Here is a 22,149-nt window from a genome sequence, read left to right as displayed (position 1 = left end):
TATACAACCTGTTGACTCACCTTTAATGTTATAAAGTTTTATCAACTAGAACTTTTGGACTATTTATGATCTGATCAGTCACGTCAGAGGTGGTCTGTGACTTCCAGGAAGCCAAGTGTGTGAGAGAAGCTGCTGTTCTCTTTCTTTTAACTGTTCTTCTGTCCTCACTAAGTGTTTAGTTACACAACACACTTCCAGTAAAGGTTGAAGACAGCAGTTTGCCTTTGGAGCTTTTAATGGAGGAAAAATGTGAAATCAAAATTAAACAAATCCAATAATATTATAAATCAGAAAAGATGAGATACAATAAACAAGAGTGATAACAAAGGTGTTTGTCAGTAGTTAATATAGAAGACAGATACCACAAGATTAAAATTAAAAAGAGCAAAATACATAACAGTTAACCCAACAGTAAAAAATGACTCAGAGGGTTTTATTAGCAGCTCATTAGCCTCAGACAGCTCGTATGCTGCTAGCTTGGAAAGCATCTATGATGTAAAGAGAATCTACAGATGATGCAGCAACAAGAACATTTAGAGGGAGAATAGAAGATGCCTGTCAGTGTTTGCTCTGCTCAGTTTGAATGAAATGCTGGATGTTAGCATGTCACTTAAACTAGCTGCTATAGAACTGTGTCAGCGTGGGTCGCTGCTAACACACAACACCCAACTGAGACCATGTGCTGGTTGAAGAATAGTGACATCACAAACCTCACAAGTGACCTTCAATCAGCTTGTTTCAACAACTGTTGTATTTGACTGCAGTTGAGTTTCCTCCATCACTGCGTGTATTTCACAGCATCAGAGACAATAATGCAGGTCTTAGTGAATGTTACCTCTGTGCCACACATTGTTCCACGTCTGCACTATTTTAACACTAATTCCAACAGTCAACCTTTCACTGTCTGTTGTTACTCTGAAAAATTACCTGCATATAACATGTAATATGTGCATCAATAATAATAAATGAGACTCAAATAAATACACAGCTGACACTGAGTGTTAAAGGCTCAATGTATGATGCTGCTGCTTTTCATAAATGAATGAAATAGATTATTAATAATATGCTGTTTAGTTGTGTTTAATGTTGAGCAGTAAAAGTAAACCATGTTTTAATAGATGTTCTGCAGTGAATTTATTGTTCATCAAACAGTAAAATGTGCTGCAGTTATATTAGGAACACTGTCACTAGCTAGCAAGTCAACAACAGCTCACCAACCTGACAGATACACATTTTATCAGCTTTCAACACGTCACTAACTGCACTTAAACACAGTCATGTGATTATGTTCTGACAGTTTGACATCAAATGAACTCAAACGGTTTCAAACAGTCTTGAGTTTGTTTGTGTAAAACATTTTATTCATTGTCAGAGAAGTTTAGTGTCAGTATGAAGGGTCGCCCCATTCAGTCACCTTTAAACTGGTGCATGTTTTAATAACCAGTATCATGCTGGTAGTGAGGGAGACTTTGTTTCACAGGTGGTTTGGTTAGTGATTAACAGGTAATAAAAGTCAGAAAATATTATTAGTAGCAGTTTCTCTCTCTGTGTTTCCTCTGCAGATGAAGCTACAAAGACTCTGTGACTGGATGTGGATCTGAATTCACCTGGTGAGTATTTTTATTTCTTCTGCCACACAGCTGACTCCACCAGCAGCTCATCTCCATTAAATGTGCTCTATAGTGGTAAATGAAAAGCCAACAGAGAACTGGAACCTTCTGAAAATAAAACATGAAACATTAAACCTCAGTGGAAATGAAGAATAATGTCTTACTTTGATGCCATCTGGTGGTTGAATCAAGAATGACGCCGTTGTAACTGCAGTGCTGGTGTGATGTGCAGCTTGTTGTAATGAATGAGCTTGTTGTTGTGTTTGTGTGAAGGTGTTTCTCTGCTATGGATCAGTGTGAGGACAGAGAGGAGGGAGTCCCTCCCTCTAAAAGGCGGAGGGAACATGACAGCCAGACCAAAGCTCAGAGGTGAGATGAGGATCTCTAACTGTCCATCACTGTTCTCCACTCACATCACTCCACCATCATTATTCACACTCAAAGCTCTGTGTGTGTTGTGTTGAAGAACAAAGAAGCAGCACAGACCAGACTCTGCTGGACCTGGTCCTGGACCTGGACCTGGACCTGGACCTGGACCTTGGAGGTATTGTTACAACAAAGAAATAATCTACCAAACAGAAATTTCCTTACTTTTTGTGCTAAATTTATATGGATTAAAATGAACAGATTTTTATTATAGCTACATTACAGACTGAATAACATCATTTACTGCATCTCTCTGTCAGTCAGGTTTTTGTTTTGTGAGATAAAAAGTGTTAGTGGAGCTTTGAGTTGAGATTATTTTGTCACAGTACAGTCAGGTAGGTGTGTTGAAGCTGAGCTGCTGCTGTTCCAGCTGCAGAATGATCTACTGCGTCCTCTCGTCCTCACAAGTTTGTACTACTGAGTCCAACTTGCCAAGTCTGAACTAGCAAGTACACAAGTCCCAACTGATACATCCTGTCAGCCGAGGGGTTTCCTATCTGTGCAGCCGAACATAGCAGCTCCTCCGCGGACTGTTTCACCCTGACGGTCCCGGTGTTTCCTCCGCAGGCTGCACTTCACTCAGCTGCCCGACAGACCCGCTGCTTCTTCCCGCTTTAACCTGAATAACAAACCGGGGCTCGGTGCTCCGGTTGGATCCACATGGAGAGCCGAGGCTAACGTTAGCTGAGAGGCTAGCGGAGCGTTAGCCGCAGCATGTTAGGAAGCACAGCCAGCTAGCACAGCCAGCTAGCACAGCCAGCTAGCACAGCCAGCTAGCCTCAGAGAAACAGAGAAACAGAGAGCGTAGTTGGCAGTTACACGTTTCTTTTGGCATTAAGTGCATTTAGTGGCTAAATGATTTAGCAGCAAGATGGACGGTGGATAAAGAGGAAGGGTGGAGCAGAGAGAGAGAAAGAAAAGTAAATCAACGTGCTAGCTAGCTAACGTAGCTAATGTTAAGCTGAAATTATAGTTGCCGAGTCCGCAAGAGTCCGCTGGGGTCCATGTGACGTAAATTTCGTCATCAGAGCGTGGGCTGAGTGTGGACATCCGCGTACCTGCAATTTGTTGTGTCCGCGCAGTGATAACGTTGTGTTCCTGTAGACGGCGATCTACTGCGCATGTGGAACGCATCCTCCGAGCTGACGCCAGAACTAACTAATTAATTACATTAACTACCTGGCTGTGGCGTAAATGAAGCCTTACTGATGCGTCATCATCGTCTCGTCAATGTTAAAGCTAATTAGCATATGTAGTCTAGTTAATGTGGTCAATATTATTATAAAATTCATGTCTTTTGGTGAAAGTTTCAGTGAGTGAGTTCATACTTTGAGCTGATAATTTAAAATGATTGAGACAACACAACGTCTTCTGTCACTATTCAGGCTGCTGTCATTTGTTGGAACTTAAAGATGTGTGTTATTTAATGTTTGTGTTGGTTAAAGGACTATTTGAACCTTTGATGGGTAACTGTTAGTGTATATCAGTAAACTGAGGAGGGTGTTGTGCTCTTGCTTGTTTCTTGTTGAAGGTGTAGAGAGCAGCGTTGGTGCCACAGTAGTAGTAGTGTCGTCTCCCTCCTTAATGATATGTACCTTTGGTTTTATTTCAGCTTCATAACACTACATTGTACTAAGCAGCTGTTGGCTCATTAGTTTGTTATTCACATGCACTAAAATTCAGCAGAATGCAGGAAATCAAGTCTTTGTAAGTAAAGTTTTCCTAGTGGGGACCCCCAGACCCCCCGCTGATAAACTGGTCTGACTGGAGCTATATTTCCCAGCCTGAATGATTTTCCCAGTCCGGCCCTGCTGTATAATGTTATACTGAATATAGTTTATGTCACAGCTTTAGCGTCTTCACCACAGTAACGGTCGCTGAGGATCATGGGTAGGCTAATGTAGCCGCTTCCGCTATCGTCCAAAACTGACAAGAAAACTTGGTCACAACCTTTCATATTGTTGAGTTATCAAGGACGCCTTCATGTTTTATGTTGAGAAATGTTAAAGATATTAAAATCAACAGTGAGGAAAATACTCATACGCAGCGCGTCCTCTCCGGTCCCACCAGACTGCTAATATTAGAATAAAAACATGAAAACAAGGATCAAATCTCTTGATTAAATGTTGAGTGATGTAGCGGTTATAGTTTAAAAATGAAGAACAAATGAGAAAAAACAATCCAGCCTCTGAGCTCCCGAGTCCCAACTGACAGAAAAAAACCTGCTGCAGGAACGAAACCTGCTTCCACCTGAAATACATTAGTTTGAAAATCCTGCTGACTGTCACCAAAAAAAGGGAAAAATGGTGTCAATGAACACGAAGAGATTAAATTTAGTGAATATTTCACTGATTACTGTGAGACTGAGACAGACAGGTGGACTCTCTCAGGTGAGGACAGACAAGTGGACTCTCTCAGGTGAGGACAGACAAGTGGACACTCTCAGGTGAGGACAGACAAGTGGACTCTCTCAGGTGAGGACAGACAGGTGGACACTCTCAGGTGAGGACAGACAGGTGGACTCTCTCAGGTGAGGACAGACAAGTGGACACTCTCAGGTGAGGACAGACAAGTGGACTCTCTCAGGTGAGGACAGACAGGTGGACACTCTCAGGTGAGGACGGACAGGTGGACGCTCTCAGGTGAGGACAGACAGGTGGACACTCTCAGGTGAGGACAGACAGGTGGACACTCTCAGGTGAGGACAGACAGGTGGACAGTAAATCAGCTCAAACTCTTGAGACTGCAGCTGATTGTCAGCTGTAACCATCATGCAGGAATGTTCCACCTGTGTGAGAGGAAATAACTTGTCAGTCGTCCAAAGATTGTTGAGGAAAGACAAACAGAAACAGGCGGTTTATCATTTTCATGTTAGTGTGAATCAGTTTAAACAGTCCTGTCATCTGTTCACAATACAAACTGCTGAGTCTGACAAGAAAAAGTCTCATTGTTGACATGATTTGACTTTGAGACGCCTGTTTCTGATTGGCTGAATGTAGCTGCTCTCGATAGTCGTCGTGCCATGTGATGTGATGGACGGTTGTGTTGCCTAGCAACAGCAAAGCAGCTCAGTGTGATGAGGATCAGAGCTGCTTTTTCTAGAGTGATGTCATGTCCATGTTTGCATGCTGAAAGAGAACGTGCTGCTCTGACCCCCCTCCTCCTTTCAGGCTGCAGCCTGCTGGAGTCCGATACTTGACACCAGGTCTGAGGAAGTGTAAGTGTGTTTTTCATTTCATTCATCAAAACAAAGCTCATTCACATCCTACTGAGGATGAAGATGATGTCATCATCAAACAGATGATAGATCAATAACTGCAGCTGTATTGTGTCTCGTTCTCTCCATCAGATTTCTGTCGACTCACACTGGATCCAAACACAGTAAACAGAAAACTCAAACTGTCTGACAACAACAGGAAGGTGACACATGTGAAGGAGGTTCAGCCATATCCTGATCATCCAGACAGATTTGATTACTGGTCTCAGCTTATGTGTAGAAATGATCTGACTGGTCGCTGTTACTGGGAGGTCGAGTGGAGAGGAAGAGTTAATATATCAGTGAGTTACAGAGAAATCAGCAGGAAAGGAAACAGTATTGAGTGTTGGTTTGGAGAGAATGATCAGTCCTGGAGTCTGAACTGCTCTGATGGTGGTCGTTACTCTGCCTGTCACAATAAGATAATAACATCCATCTCCTCCTCCTCCTCCTCCTCCTCCTCCTCCTCTGTCTCTAACAGAGTAGCAGTGTATGTGGACTGTCCTGCTGGCACTCTGTCCTTCTACAGAGTCTCCTCTGACACACTGATCCACCTCCACACCTTCAACACCACATTCACTCAGCCTCTGTATGCTGGGTTTAGGTTTGGGTTCTGGCCTGGTTCCTCAGTGTCTCTGTGTGATCTGGAGGAGGAAGAGTCTCCTCCTGTTAGATAAACTTTCTCACTGCTGACCAGATAGTTCAGTCTGTACAGGATCACACACAGCTGATGGTATTTAGTACCAACATGATCTCTCACTGCTTGTAAATGTAAACATGGTTTCCACATGATTGACAGTTTGTTTGTAAAATGAATCAAATGATAAACTGAGTCCAGTTGTTGTTGTTTTCTGTTGTTAGTGTATTAGAAAGGCTTGAACTGTAATGGGATAATGGGAATGGGATCTTCACAATGTTTAGTTGTAGTTCTTCTAGTAGTTTCATAGTAACTGTGTTACCTGATTCCTTCACTTATTTAGAGATCACATGACAAATGATGGTCAGAACAACAGGCCTCCTATTGGCTGGTTAAATGAACACCTCTAATGGTGAAGGCTGAGGCTCAGCAGCTGGAGTGTGGCTGCTTTTATGCTGCGTTCATATCATATTGGAATGATGCTAATTATGAGATTCTGACTTGTAAATAAAATTCAGGTCAACATTCAAGTAGTAATTATGAAGTGGAAAAGCTGAAAGCTCTGATATTTACTGGATATGGTGGATTATTGTCAATAACAGTATTTTTGAGCCTCATTCCACCAACTTTGTAATCATGCAGCCGTCTTGATTTGTTGTGTGACATGAACGCTGGCGAGTTGTAAACATGGGAATCTTTCCCGCCTCTACCATCCATCCCATATGATGTGAACACAGCATTAGAGATGAGAAGTCCAGGAGCTGTTGTGTGTTTCTGACATACAGGAAGTATTTAGTTTTTCTCTGGAGTGTTTATTTAGTTCCTGTGTAGAGAATAAAGTTCATGATGATCAGTAGCTGATGTTAGTTTTCTCCATTTATTTTTGTGTGTGTGCATGTTAATTCATATCTAATTTCATATAGTAGATTGAAGGTATTTGACAGTTTCAGGACTGTTTAAAGTGTCAGTACACCATCCTGCACTGTTCAGGAATTTGTGAAATGATGTTCAGAAATCATTCAAAGGCTTTTGGCTCTTTGTACATCCATGAAGATGTTTGTGAATGTGTTTTTGTAAATGATGATGATGTCTGAATAAAATGTGTAAATGTCGGTAGATTCAAAGCTAAAAACTATGTGAACCTCAGCACTCAAGTTCCCACACATATAAGTTACAGCTGCTCATTTTCTCAGCTGGTCTCAGACCTCTCAGGAGGTTTTATTCACTTCAGTTTGGGACTCTTCATTCATATCATATCTTTCACCACACTGCAATTTTTCCTCCTTATTATTCAGTTTTGTCTTATTTCTATCTACTATGTTTCTATTGAATTACTTTACATTTTGAAACATTTAGTCCTTCATGTTTAATAAAATCTACTAAATATAGTATATAATTGTATAATTACATGAATAAAATCTAAATAATGATACATATTATTTATGTTGTTGTATTGTGGGTATTTCTAAAATCCTGGCTACAGCCCTGAATATATACACCAAAATAATGTCTTACAAACAAACAATGGAGCAAAATGAATACGTAACCATGGAAACAATCCAAAAGAAGAATCCAGTTGGATGCATGGACAGGTGTTTACTCCTGAGAGAGACAGTCACATTATATCCAGTTTAAAATGTGTAAAAGAAGAGTAAGATCTGTTGAGAAATGTGTTGAGCGGATCACAGACATCTGAGTGTGCAGCTTGTGATATTTACTGACAAAGATCTCAAACATTGCTCAGTGAATTAATGGAGTATCATGCTGCTGTCAGGGTGGATGTTCTCTCTCTGTTTGGGTCTGTTCAGGTCCAACACAGTCTGGATCAGGTCTAATTATCCTCAGCTCTGTTTCACATCAGGACTCTTTATTTTTAACATTCATTGATACATGTTGGCTTCAGGAAGGTTCTCCATGGGTCAGTCTCAGACCTCCAGTCTGATAAATGTTTTCCATCCTTACAAGAAGAAAAAACAGCAGAAAACACTGAAGACTGTTTTTACATGAAAAGAATCAAATGTAAAGATTTGGAATATATTTGCACAAAGAATAATTTTTCAGCATCTTCAGTCTGTTCTGTTCTATATAAATTATTAGTCACCTTTGGCTGCCACTCAGAGTTAAATTGACTTGTAATTGACATGAAACACAGTTGTAAATTCCTCCACATGTGCATCACGAGGCCATCTAGTGGACTGATAGTAGAACAACAGCAGCTGATTGCAGCTTTCGTGGAAATCAAATGAATTTTCTTAAACTGTGGTGTTGTGTTTTTGTATTTCAGGATTGTATTGATTAGTTTTTATGTTGAAAGTGTTTCTTTATTTTTCTTTGTCTTTTAACATCTTGGGACCATGTTGGAAATACGTGTTTTCACTGTGACATGTTATCACTTTCTGTTTTGTGTCTATAATCCATGAATAAATAAATAAATCATATCATAAACATAAACATAACTTTGCTTCAACAGATATTTATATGTACAGGTGAGAGTGTTGAAGGTTTTACAGCATTTATAAATGAGTTTAAATTAGATGTGAAATCATTGAGAACAAAGAAAACTGTTTTCTCTGCATTGTAATATTGTAATAAGATGACATGTTAACATGTTTGTTTGTTTGTTATATTGAAGGTATTTGTGTTCTTCAGTCTCTCATTGCTCCCACATGTCTACACTTATTATCAATCTGATTGTACGGTGGCTGTTTTAGGACATTTCACACTCAGTTTATCAGATTCAGATTAGATCAACTTTCACTGGACTAAAGTGGACGTTTTCTTTCTTTGCTTTTCTTTATTGAACACTCGAGTTTAGACTAAAGCCCTTAAAGAAGATCTGTTGATGTCAAAAGTCACACTGCAGATTGTGTTTTAAAATTGCACTGCGCTGCCGAATCTGCATAAACAGCCTCAGCTGCACCTCCTCCAGGCTGTGAGAACAAATGGACAATAAAGACTAAATCAATCTGATGAGGATTTATACAGTCTGTCAATGTTTGACTTTAGCTGTTCCAGGTTCTTTATTCCAAAGGTCAGCGCTGTGCTGGGATCATATTTCTTTACAGTCACTTCGAGTTAAAGTTGAATTCAAAGTTGAGACTGTTTGTGAAGCAACTGACATTTGAAATCTTCCTGCTGTGAGTTACATGTTTGTTCTTCCTACGTTTGGTTTCCTGGTTGAAGCTGCTGATTAATTTCACCTTCACTCATCAGCTTGATGAAAATGATTTTCAGCATCTAAAGGTAACGTAAGCAACAGGTTTCATCATGTTTGTGTCAGCGGGGGTTAAAATGATGTGACACCAGTAGAGATGGTGCTAGTAGTGATTTATTATGTTGCTTTGTTGAATACTGGTGGAAGGTTTGAAACCTCGTTAATCCTCTTTGACTCTAATTAGCTTTGCTAACAAGATGCTGTTTAGACAACAGAAACATCAGAGGAAACTCTGGAAAAGCTTCATTAGTCAAAATTCAGCCTGTTGACACACTAAGTGACCAGAAAAATAGAAACACCCGAATAATACAATGAAATACAACAGTGATGCAATAAGTGTTAAGTTTTGTTGAGGTTCATTGGTTCTGTGGTTGTTGTTTTGGACTTAATTACTTTGAAAGATGTTTCCAATATTTAGTCGACCTCATTTTCATATATAGAGGAGAGAAACTTATTACAAACACCTGGACAATATAAGACAATCCAGTACAGTTGTTAAACAGGCCAGCAGCACTTGGACTATTGTAATTAATTATAATTATATTATAATTGTTTTGTTGGCTGCTACTGCTGGACGTGTTAATTAGGATCAATCAGATCAAATGAGTGTCTGCAGTGTCAGCAGCTTCCTGTGCTGAGCCTTTACTAAATATTACTGCATTCATCCTGCATTTTTCCATCATTTCTCAGTGGAAATCTTGTTGTATTGTTGAGTTTACATTTAATCAAGAATCAGACTAGTAGTTTCCACCAGTTAATGTGAATATCTGTTAATCATTAACCTGATATAATGAGCAGGTTTAATGGTCATGTAAGGACACACAGACACACCTGTATTATACAACCTGTTGACTCACCTTTAACGTTATAAAGTTTTATCAACTGGAACTTTTGGACTATTTATGATCTGATCAGTCACTTCAGAGGTGGTCTGTGACTTCCAGGAAGCCAAGTGTGTGAGAGAAGCTGCTGTTCTCTTTCTTTTAACTGTTCTTCTGTCCTCACTAAGTGTTTAGTTACACAACACACTTCCAGTAAAGGCTGAAGACAGCAGTTTGCCTTTGGAGCTTTAATGGAGGAAAAATGTGAAATCAAAATTAAACAAATCCAATAATATTATAAATCAGAAAAAGATGAGATACAATAAACAAGACTGCAGTTGAGTTTCCTCCATCACTGCGTGTATTTCACAGCATCAGAGACAATAATGCAGGTCTTAATGAATGTTACCCCTGTGCCACACATTGTTCCACGTCTGCACTATTTTAACACTAATTCCAACAGTCATGACTCAAATAAGTACACAGCTGACACTGAGTGTTAAAGGCTCAATGTATGATGCTGCTGCTTTTCATAAATGAATGAAATAGATTATTAATAATATGCTGTTTAGTTGTGTTTAATGTTGAGCAGTAAAAGTAAACCATGTTTTAATAGATGTTCTGCAGTGAATTTATTGTTCATCAAACAGTAAAATGTGCTGCAGTTATATTAGGAACACTGTCACTAGCTAGCAAGTCAACAACAGCTCACCAACCTGACAGATACACATTTTATCAGCTTTCAACACGTCACTAACTGCACTTAAATACAGTCATGTGATTATGTTCTGACAGTTTGACATCAAATGAACTCAAACGGTTTCAAATAGTCTTGAGTTTGTTTGTGTAAAACATTTTATTCATTGTCAGAGAAGTTTAATGTCAGTATGAAGGGTCGCCCCATTCAGTCACCTTTAAACTGGTGCATGTTTTAATAACCAGTATCATGCTGGTAGTGAGGGAGACTTTGTTTCAAAGGTGGTATGGTTAGTGATTAACAGCTAATAAAAGTCATTAAATGATATTCTCTGGAATCTTTCTAAACTATATCACAGACAAACTGTTGAAAACATCTTTTCATTGATGATATTCAGTATTTTAACCAAGCTAAGAGATGCAGCAATAGAAACTAAAGTTTATGTTGCTGCCAAACCTTCATTCAGTATTTTTATACTATATCAATGTAAAATCAATGTCACATTATATAAACTAGTTTTTCTCTGGAGTGTTTATTTAGTTCCTGTGTAGAGAATAAAGTTCATGATGATCAGTAGCTGATGTTAGTTTTCTCCATTTATTTTTGTGTGTGTGCATGTTAATTCATATCTAATTTCATATAGTAGATTGAAGGTATTTGACAGTTTCAGGACTGTTTAAAGTGTCAGTTTAATGTGTTTAGCTCACATTCAGTCTGACAGCTGTTGTTCATTGACTGTTTCTGAATAAGTTGTGCATCATCAGCACTCAGCTGTCATGTGTGATTAAAGCCAGCAGGTGTCACTGTTTATTCCTTTGGTTCATACTGACAGAGATACGATGATAAATGCTGATGAATATTAGCGCCCTCTGTTGGTCAGAGTTACAAACTACAACACCATCCTGCACTGTTCAGGAATTTGTGAAATGATGTTCAGAAATCATTCAAAGCCTTTTGGCTCTTTGTACATCCATGAAGATGTTTGTGAATGTGTTTTTGTAAATGATGATGATGTCTGAATAAAATGTGTAAATGTCAGTAGATTCAAAGCTAAAAACTATGTGAACCTCTACGGCAAGCTGTTTTAACATTTAATGGAACCACACTCCTATCTGTAATCACATTTTAGAATAAGTGTCTGTGATGTTCAGTCTGTGTGACGTCACGTCTCGTTCTCTCCTACAAAACCATAAAAAAGTAAAAACATCTGGTCAGACGGGTCGGGCGGGTTCATCAGAAACCTTTCGTCTCACTGAGAGACGTCCTCGTCCAATCAGAGCAGCTGAATCAGTTTCTCAGTCAGACAAACACAGGTAAGATTTGATCTTTCTCTTGTTTTTATCAGTTTTTATGTTTTTACACCCTCATAGAAAGTAAAGATGAGTGTAGATTCAGTTCAGATTCAACCTGAAGGTCAAACATGAGCTGAACAGCTTCACATGTTCTATGTTTCATATTATTATTTATTGTGTATTTGTTTTGTTCAGTGTGCTGTATGATTATAATTGGATTGTTGTGTAAAAGGTAACTGAAAATGTCCAGTGAGGTTTATATTTGTTTCTTTAAGTTATTGAGTTGAGACTAATGCACATGAGAAATAAATATAATGAAAATGTAATTAAAATACAGGAAATAATAATATAATAGAGTAAAATATAAAATAGATTTTAAAAAAAAGGACAAATAAAATCCATGAGGTTAAGAAACATGAATACAATTAACTAAGTGATTAAAGTGAATAAATGAGGTGTAAGTGCTGTTCTGGGGTCAGTTAATGATGCAGATGTACAGAGTGTGTTTGATGTGTGTGTTTGAACCGCAGATACTTTGTGTGTTTCTGTGTGTCAGGATGAGCCGGCCGGTGTTGCGGCAGCCTCAGGCTCTGGTTTCCTCTGACGCAGCTGAGTGGGCCTCAGGGATCTGTGACTGCTGCCACGACATGAGAGACTGTACGCTGAGCAGTTTACTGTCAACAGTCAGGGAGTCTTTTTACTGGAGCACAAAATATCAGGACACAAGTTACAGTTTGTTTCTGATTGGTTCCCTGAACAGTTCAACACTGAGTCCACATGATGAACTTTACCAATACACAGATATATTGTGTTTATGTAGTTTAATGGTTGATAGTGTATAAATGTGTATATTGTGTTTATGTAGTTTAATGGTTGATAGTGTATAAATGTGTATATTGTGTTGATGTAGTTTTAATGGTTGATAGTGTATAAATGTGTATATTGTGTTTATATGTAGTTTAATGGTTGATAGTGTATAAATGTGTATATTGTGTTGATGTAGTTTTAATGGTTGATAGTGTATAAATGTGTATATTGTGTTTATATGTAGTTTAATGGTTGATAGTGTATAAATGTGTATATTGTGTTGATGTAGTTTTAATGGCTGATAGTGTATAAATGTGTATATTGTGTTTATGTAGTTTAATGGTTGATAGTGTATAAATGTGTATATTGTGTTTATATATAGTTTAATGGTTGATAGTATATAAATGTGTATATTGTGTTTATATGTAGTTTAATGGTTGATAGTGTATAAATGTGTATATTGTGTTTATATGTAGTTTAATGGTTGATAGTGTATAAATGTGTATATTGTGTTTATGTAGTTTAATGGTTGATAGTGTATAAATGTGTATATTGTGTTTATGTAGTTTAATGGTTGATAGTATATAAATGTGTATATTGTGTTTATATGTAGTTTAATGGTTGATAGTGTATAAATGTGTATATTGTGTTTATATGTAGTTTAATGGTTGATAGTGTATAAATGTGTATATTGTGTTTATATGTAGTTTAATGGTTGATAGTGTATAAATGTGTATATAGTGTAAATACAGTCAGATGTGTAGCTCTCTATAGAACGTACTACAGTGTATCTACAGGAACGAGTCATAGAAACGCAGCAGGAAGCTTTGGTCTTGATTTTTGGTTGAATATAGATGTATTTCAGTATGAATACATGTTAGTGTTTGAACATAAACTGAGGATGTAAACATGTCAAATGTTTTGTTGCTTGTTTGTGTTTGAGTGAGAAGAGTATTGAGGACATTTGAAGGCTGTAGTCACTGAACGCTTTCTGTGTGAAAACTATGCAAATGTGTCACAGTTTGATCCAGAATTGTTGCTGTTGAAGAGTTTGAACATGTGGACTCAGTATTGATCCCTGCAGGGAACCGATCAGAAACAAACTGTTAAAGACGAACATGTGAGATGGATTTCATCACTGAAAGTCTGAAAATAGAAAATGAAATTGAAGATTAAATGGAAAATGTTAAATGAAGTTCTGCTCGGCCTGAAGCTCGCAGATATCTCACTTCAGTAAAAATACTTGTTTCCATGATGTAAAACATATACACAAATACAAAACTGACTTTAACTGACTTATAGTCTATTGTAGGTCAATAAAATGATCATAGGATGTTTTCTGTGTTGTTGTTTGTTGTGTGTTCTTCCTGATGTTGTTTGTTGTTCTGTTGCAGGCTGTTTTGCATTCTGGTGTTTTCCCTGCTTCGCCTGCAAAACCAGCAGAGAGTTGGGTGAGAGTCTCTGTCTCCCCATGCTGGACGTCTTCGGCTGCATCCCGCCCATCACCATGTCCATGAGGGTCTCCGTACGCCATCGCTACGGCATCCAGGTGAGGACACAAGTCTTCATCTCTACTGTCAGAATGTGTGGAAACATGTTTATCTCTGTCTTTGTTGTTGTTGTTGTTGTTGTTGTTGTTGTTGATGACGAAATGGTCTGTGTGGTGTCTGCAGGGCAGCTTGTGTAACGACTGTGTGTGCTCCACCTTCTGCCTGTCCTGCGTCTGGTGTCAGATGTCCAGAGAGATGAAGAAGAGGAAGCTCCCCGCTGTGCTGGGTGACATCATCCATAGCTGATGACATCATCGCTGTGACATCACTGCTCCCAAACAGACTCACGACTTAAAGGACCAGTGTTTAGGATTCAGGTTGCAAAAAATTCTACAGACTGCACCTTTAAAAGGCTGAACGTCAGATTCTTCTCTGTAACTAATCAATAATCAATACCAATAATCAGAAGTGAAGTGTGTTAATTAACAGGTTGTTTATCTTGAATGAGTAAACATGTTTACTGAATGTCTTTTATCATACATGTTGTAATTTCTCTGTTTTCTGTCATATTTATCAAATATTTGTTTTTATACTTTTTGATTTGACATCACTGCAGTTATTTTTTCTACACTAGTTACATATTTTAATTATCTTTATACACAATAAAACACTCACAAAAAACATCTGATTTACTCAGAATATTTTTAATGAAGAAAAAAAATGAAGAAACGAATAAAGTAGAGAAAAACAAGAAAAAGTGAGCAAAAGTTGTCATTGGTTTACATTTGTATATAATCTCACCTTAAAGTTCTGGAGCTCTCGGTTATATCACGTGATCTTCCTCAGCACGTGGAGTTGCCCTGTTTATAAATGAAGATGTTCAAATATCTGAATTTATCAACGTTTCCAAGGATTTCTCGTCTACGTTGAGTTAAAAGTCAAAGTTCAGAGTTCGTTCTTTACCTTTGAAACATGATTTCTGCTGCCAGGAACAAACTCTGAACTGAACACTGGAAACTTTTCGCCGGTTTTTGATTTAAGTGTGGACGAAATATGACATTAATAGATCCAATCTTATCAAAGTTTAACCTTCATTTCCTGTTTTTGTCAAAGATATCAACACTATACGGAGGTTGTCATTATTTTCATTGACAAAAACGCTGCTGAGACTCTTGAACGGATGCAATGTTTTTTTTATTGTAGTATATATTGTTGTTATTTATTTATTTAATTTTGCTCTCATATTATCTGTTTTATTCATTTTCATACCATTTTGTGGTTTGTGTTACATCAACTTCTGTTGTTTTTTCACGTATTTTTATTCATAATACTGCAAATTTAGTCTGTGTGTGTGTATTTTCTATGTTGTAACGGACAATACACACAAAAAATAACAATAAGCATATAAATCATGTATGTGAGGGTATTAGAAATAAAATAAATAGAGTGATATAAAATCAGGAGATGAAGGGAGGAAACACAGCTGCCGGACTGCTACTTTACTTCCTGTTTATGCATCACAACTGTATTTTCACCTTGTTTAACATATTAACTGAATAGTTGTGTTTGTGTTTGTATTGTTTGTGTTTACTGTTGTAACAGTTTTGATGCTGCTCCCTCTCTCGGTAAAGAGATTTTAATCTCAGTGAGACTTTTACCTGCTTAAATAAGGATATTTACTGTTATATATCTTCTTTATTATATATATTTAAGCTGTTTTTATCCTCCGGGCCGCCAGCGGCGCTGTTCAGTTTCCGGTCAGAGGAAAACAAGGAGAAGAAGAAGAAGAAGAAGCTCGAACACGTGCGGTATCTGTGCATGTTGTGACCGGGTAACGTGAATATTAGATCAGACAACAACTTACCGAGTATTGATTATTATTATAAGTTCGATCAGAAATGACGAAGACGAAGAAGGAGAAGGTGTCTGCTGACGGGGAGGAAGCAGCAGCAGCCGGCGGCAGCGAGAAGTCTTACCAGGAGCTGATCGCCTTCATGAACCCCATCGCTCAGCCGCTGGCCTCCAAAAAACTCAGCAAGAAACTCTACAAATGCGTCAAAAAGGGTAAAATAAACCGTAAACACATAAAATCAAACGTTAGCTGCTAAACAGCGCCGATATGAGCCGGTTTACTTCAGTTTATTGTGTTTTTTATGGAGAAAATGCCAAACTCGGTTAAAAAAAACAAAGTTAAACTCTCTTACATGTCAGCAGATGTTACGAGACTTCTAGGTAGTTAATTGAGATCTTTTACTAATCTTAATGATAGTATAATTAATTCGGCTTATATCTTGTTATTGAGATGTTTGCTGTTTGGAAATATTTAGTAATTTTGTAAGAAATCGTTTGAATGGATCAAGTTTGAGCCTCGTGCTGCCAGCTGATAGAAATATAGAAGAAATATCCTGAAATATGTTTCATTAGTTCGTTTTTTAATACTTATAAAAACAAAAAGATGTTTGATTCTTGTTAGGATTGAGTCCAGTTTTGCTGCTGTGTGTCGATTCCTTCAGCTTCTGATGTTTTTATGGCGAAATCACAAAACTCCCTTTTAAAAAACCGGGAGATTTAAGACTTTCTCGCATATCCGCAGATGTTAAACACTCTGTAAGTCGAGATATGAGATGTTGTTAGAATCTATAGACTCTGCTGATTGATCCGGCGGATATTCTGTCAATGGAAATACACACAATTTGGAGATTTTTGGCTGTTTTGTGCCTTTTTAATGGAGTCCACAGTCCACAGTTTGGATGAATGGATGATGGTTGATCAGCCTCGTGCTCGCAGCTGTAACGATCCTTCATCACGTTTAATGAGTCTTCAGCTTTATATATAAATAATATATGATTCCTGCTCACTTTTAATTCACTTTGCTCAGGTTTAAACACACTCTGATGTATCAGCAGATGTTACAGCGATCATAGAAATGTCAACAGAAATCATGCAACAGCCTTTATGTTTTATCGATCATAGTTAAAGCTTTAAAGATGAGAAGCTGTGATATTAGACTGAAGTCTGGATCTGTATGTTTTTGTCACTTCAGCCTCTAAAGTGAAGAACATCCGCAGAGGAGTGAAAGAAGTTCAGAAGTTCATCAACAAAGGAGAGAAAGGGTGAGTCGGCCATGTTTGAGCTTCACTTTAAAGGACCGTTCTGTCACTTTATGACCGTACGTCACTGATGTAAACAACCGTGTGTCTCTGCAGTATTGTGGTGTTGGCCGGCGACACGCTGCCCATCGACGTTTACTGCCACCTGCCGGTCATGTGTGAGGACAGAAACCTGCCGTACGCCTACATCCCCTCTAAAGTGGTGAGTCTGAGACCCGCTGACATCTTACCTGTGATCAATACAATAAATAAAAGCTGGGAAACAGTTTTTATAAAGTCTTGAAGCAGAAGCACGACGTCTTATCCTGGAAATAACAACATGGCCGACTGAGTTCAGCTGCTCAGAAATACCGTCAGTTTGCACGTGAAGTGAACATCAAATGTTCTCAGGATGTATTTATGAAACACAGAGTTTCATGCAGTAGAAATAGTTTGAGTTGTTTGTTTGCATGTCTGCAGGTTTTCACCACAGAGTTAATATGTGTGTATGAATGAATGGAGGAGAATGTCACTGCTTCAAAGATATAAGAACCATGTTCGCTAATATTAATATTAACAGAATTGTCACTTCTGTTTGTCTGATATTTGTTTGCTTTTTGGCAAATTGTCACCATGAAAAGTCACGTTGAATGAACTGTTAGCACGTTTGTTAGCATGTCTGTTAGCACGTCTGTTAGCACTCTGTTGGCACGTCTGTTAGCATGTCTGGTAGCACACCTGTTAGCACGTCTGATAGCACATCTGTTAGCACGCCTGTTAGCATGTCTGGTAGCACACCTGTTAGCACGTCTGGTAGCGCGTCTGTTGGAGTGTCTGTTAGTACGTCTGTTAGCGTGTCTGTTAGAGTGTCTGTTAGCACACCTGTTAGCACGTCTGTTAGCACACCTGTTAGCACGCCTGGTAGCACACCTGTTAGTACACCTGTTAGCACGTCTGTTAGCACGTCTGTTAGCTCGTCCGTTAGCACTGCTGTACAGACAGACATCATGACATCACTGTTGATCCTCTAGAAACCTAAAACATGAAGTTTGTCAGGAAGGTCTGAACATGTTTCTGAGTTTCTGATTAAGATCAATTGGACGTTAATTCTCGACGGACTGATCTGGTGTCGTCTTTACACGTGACGGCTGCTAATCTGTTTACATGTTACATGTCCAACCTCTCAGCCAATCAGAGGCTTCTCTGAGCTCAGGGTCACATTATGAACCTTTTTCATGTCTCTGTTCAGGATCTGGGTTCGTCCGCCGGCTCCAAGAGGCCGACCTGCGTGATCCTGATCAAACCTCACGAGGACTACCAGGAGGCCTACGACGAGTGTGTGGAGGAGGTGTCCAGCCTGCCCAAACCCCTGTGAGGCCTCAGCCAATCACAGAGCAGCTCTGTTAAACGTCACAAAGGAACAGTCCGGCGTTTTTTTTCCTCAGAGCTCGACCCTGAACTGTCCTGAGTTTGTTTAGTCGGATCAAATATTCTGATGGTGTTTCAGTAAAAGTGTGAAAGTGAATTAACACAGTTTGGTCTGTGAGGCGCCGCCGGACCAGCCAATCAGAGAAGAGAACAGAGTTTCTCTTCACTTTAAACTGAAACCTACTGACATGAGGCGGGAAACGCTGGAAATGTGGAGAAAAATAAAGTTTAAAATGAGGTGAAACTTTCTTTTACAGGTCTGTAAATGATTCATCTGGAAGTTTCCTGGAAAGAATCATTTATTTCAGTGCTGATTGAAGGAAAAATACAGAGATCAATTATCATTATGACGATTAGTGAACATGCAGACAAACACAGTTCAACGTTTATGAAGATTAAAATTTCCAGTAAAAAAATTATGATAAATATTTGCTTCAGTTTAAATAAAGTGAACAACTAATCAAACTAAATAAAACAGTTTAACTTTAATTAGTTCTGATTTTTTTTTCAATTTCCTCCAAGAAACTTTCAGGAAATGATCAATAAATAACAGACGTGTAAAATAAAGTGTTTTCTAAATATTTTCCTGCTTTCATCTGTAAAATGACACCAAACCATTAATCGATCATGTTTGTGTTTTTTTGTTCTTGAAGGGTTTTTGGTGTTTTAAATGTCTTTTTTTTTATTATAGATATAAAAGCAGCTGAGTATCAGCTCGTTTCTTATAAATATTTGTTATAATTTGTTGAAAATGAGAACTTTTGTGATTCAGATTCTTTTTTTAATTAAAAGAAATGTGACTCAACTTTTGTCTGATGTGTTTTTTTTTCAGCTGTGAAACAAAATCTACATAAAACAAGATCAATATTTCTCCTCTGTGTCTCAGCTCACAAATATAAAACAGCACCAGTCAAACCTTAACGAACTACGAACTATGAAATGACACAAAGAATCATGTAGTAAAAACTATAATCATCTCATTTGAATCCCAAAAAGATCATAAATATAAATATATATCCAAAAACAGGAAATACAAAAATACTTTACCTGCTTTGCTGGTGACTCTGATGATTCTATGTGTTATATTTTACTTTTGATGTCGTCAATTTTGTTCTACAATGTAGAAAATAAGCCACTAAAATTAAAGAATAAAGCCCTGAATGATAAAGTCCAGACTTGTGACTGTATAGTTTCATCTTTTAATTAGATTCTATGAATAAAGTCACAACTTGCAAAGTAACTGCAGCTGTTAAAGAAACGAGGAGTAAAAGTATAAAGTGACATAAAAACAGAAATATTTAACTTAAAATTATACTTCAGTAAATGTGCTGTCAGTTTATGATTCAGTTTCAGTTCTCAGACTTTATTATTTTTTATTGTTATTAAAGTCTTTTATCATATTTCATTTCTTTCTATTTCTTTTACTCTTTCATCCCCAGAACTTTATTCAGTAAGTAAATAAAACACATTCAGAACAGGACTGAAGTAAAGGGATTATAATCACAGCCAACAGATAAGACATATATTTTTAAAAATAATTATTTAGAAATACATTTTTAATAAAACTAATAATCAATCAATCAATTTTTATTTATATAGTGCCAAATCACAACAGAAGTCATCTCAAGGCACTTTTCACATAGAGCAGGTCAAGACCGTACTCTTTAATTTACAGAGACCCAACAATTCCCCCATGAGCAGCACTTGGCGACAGCGGGAAGGAAAAACTCCCCTTTAACGGGTAGAAACCTCAAGCAGACCCCGGCTCTTGGTGGGCGGCCATCTGCTTTGACCGGTTGGGTTGAGAGAGAGAAAGAGAGAGGGAAAGGGGGAGGGGGGACAGAAGAAAAACAATCACAACAACAACAACAACAAGCACAAGCAGCAACAGCCAGGGAAGGATGCCATCAGGACTGTGAAGGACCACGAAGGACCCCAGCAGTCTAGGCCTACAGCAGCATAACTAAGGGCTGATCCAAGGCGAGCCTGGTCGGCCCTAACTATAAGCTTTATCAAAAAGGAAAGTTATAGTAAGGTAAATTATAGTAACTGATAGAATAACTGAGACGTTCCTCTGTGCTGCAGTGAGATGCTGCAGCCACACGGGGGCAGCAGCGCGTCACAGAGACACATTACAGAGTTTCTACAAACTGAACTTTGACCTCTGACCACACAGAGCAGATATGAACACATGAACACAGAGCTGCAGCTTTATGGGAACACTGCTAACGAACTTATTAATCATCTTCAGTTACAGTAATTAAAGCTCTACGTTTGTAACTGATATCTAAACTGTGTCTCAAGAAGCTTCCTGGTTAAATGAATAAAATACATAAAATCAATGTGATGGCAGAGATTGATCCCACACTCAGGAGATTAAAATGTATATCAGAGTAAAGCTTTATCTGTCTTATTGTTGATTCCTGGAACTCTGAAATAACAAACACTTAAACATCAGAAGATACAGTAACTGATTAATAACTTGTGCAGAGTTACTGGTTATTGATGGATTAAATCTAATAAATCACTGGTCTAACAATGACTGTGAGGGGTTCATATGATGATTAAAGGCATAAGAGAGAGAATAAAGATCTCTAATATCTCAAAATTTGGTTAATTCTTTCATATTTTCTCTTTGCTATTGTGAAATACAGGATATTTTCCTATTTTCATTTCTGCAAGGCTTCACACATACAGCAGATAGTGATTTAATTTAAGGGTCACAGACTCAGAAGGTTCAGAAACACAAATTAACTTCAACTGGACTGTTTGACAGATGAAGCTACTCAGTTTATTTGAATTTAAGGTGCTTATTTTTCTTCCTTAATGGCAAAGAAAATAAAGCTCTGAATAAAACCTTTAACTGAGAAATAAAAGGTTTGAGGGTTGTTGTAAGTTTTAGTTGCAACTACAAGCTGTCAGAAGTTAACAGGTTGCTCTTGATCTCCAAAAAATGTTTGTTTATGCCAAGAAAGATGAAATGAACGTCTCCCCCTCCTTCAGTCCCTTAACCAGTGATTCTGTGACATAAAAAAGGTCACAGAAGGGCTCTGAAGAGGCTCTGGGTGGTTTCAAGGGTCCAAAACTGGTTATAAGGGATCTTTTAGGGAGTTCAAGTAGTTCCTGGGGAGGGTCCAGCACTGGTTCTTGGTGTTAACTTGAAGGGTACCTTTAAGGTATCCCTGCAGTATTTAAGGGGGTGTTTAAGGGGGCTTTTTTTAATGAATACCAGAACTTGTTAAAGAGCTGGAATAGTGGAAAACCATAAAACTGATCTCTGGGATGATCAGGATGATGGTAAAATGACTCATTTCTATCTCCTCGCCATTTTAAGCTGTTTTAAATGTTGAAATTCACAACTTCTGTAGTCACAGTTTGCATC

At 38.0% G+C, this 22,149-nt stretch overlaps 2 protein-coding genes across 3 annotated transcripts; both read left to right on the top strand.

Annotated features, from left to right (window-relative positions):
• The first annotated feature begins 11,811 nt into the window (after positions 1-11,811).
• On the top strand, positions 11,812-14,912 carry LOC122995146 (cornifelin homolog B-like). Of its 2 annotated transcripts, XM_044370178.1 has the most exons (4): positions 11,812-11,974; positions 12,510-12,610; positions 14,155-14,309; positions 14,434-14,912. In XM_044370178.1, the coding sequence occupies exons 2-4, from the start codon at positions 12,511-12,513 to the stop codon at positions 14,554-14,556; spliced, it is 378 nt and encodes a 125-aa protein (XP_044226113.1). In that variant the 5' UTR covers positions 11,812-11,974; position 12,510; the 3' UTR covers positions 14,557-14,912. The 2 variants fall into 2 exon arrangements, with proteins under 2 accessions (XP_044226113.1, XP_044226112.1); XM_044370177.1 differs by lacking the exon at positions 11,812-11,974 and having other exon boundaries at positions 12,448-12,610.
• Positions 14,913-15,985: 1,073 nt separating this feature from the next.
• On the top strand, positions 15,986-19,572 carry nhp2 (NHP2 ribonucleoprotein homolog (yeast)). Its single transcript, XM_044370173.1, has 4 exons — positions 15,986-16,314; positions 17,294-17,363; positions 17,457-17,562; positions 18,589-19,572. The coding sequence occupies exons 1-4, from the start codon at positions 16,149-16,151 to the stop codon at positions 18,712-18,714; spliced, it is 468 nt and encodes a 155-aa protein (XP_044226108.1). The 5' UTR covers positions 15,986-16,148; the 3' UTR covers positions 18,715-19,572.
• Positions 19,573-22,149: the final 2,577 nt, after the last annotated feature.

Source organism: Thunnus albacares, chromosome 13 (genome assembly GCF_914725855.1).
Source record: "Thunnus albacares chromosome 13, fThuAlb1.1, whole genome shotgun sequence".
In the NCBI taxonomy this organism is placed as follows: Eukaryota; Metazoa; Chordata; class Actinopteri; order Scombriformes; family Scombridae; genus Thunnus; species Thunnus albacares.
Note: the sequence above shows the minus strand (reverse complement) of the source record. Positions and strands in the feature narration are given on the sequence as shown.

Bases quoted from the DNA above. Each gene is read 5' to 3' on its own strand.
- LOC122995146 (XM_044370177.1), top strand. From the start codon at position 12,463: ATGTGTGTGTTTGAACCGCAGATACTTTGTGTGTTTCTGTGTGTCAGG. The intron at 12,611-14,154 runs GTACGCTGAGCA...GTTCTGTTGCAG, and splicing joins CTGCCACGACATGAGAGACT to GCTGTTTTGCATTCTGGTGT. The intron at 14,310-14,433 runs GTGAGGACACAA...TGGTGTCTGCAG, and splicing joins GCCATCGCTACGGCATCCAG to GGCAGCTTGTGTAACGACTG.
- nhp2 (XM_044370173.1), top strand. From the start codon at position 16,149: ATGACGAAGACGAAGAAGGAGAAGGTGTCTGCTGACGGGGAGGAAGCA. The intron at 16,315-17,293 runs GTAAAATAAACC...TTGTCACTTCAG, and splicing joins CTACAAATGCGTCAAAAAGG to CCTCTAAAGTGAAGAACATC. The intron at 17,364-17,456 runs GTGAGTCGGCCA...GTGTCTCTGCAG, and splicing joins ATCAACAAAGGAGAGAAAGG to TATTGTGGTGTTGGCCGGCG.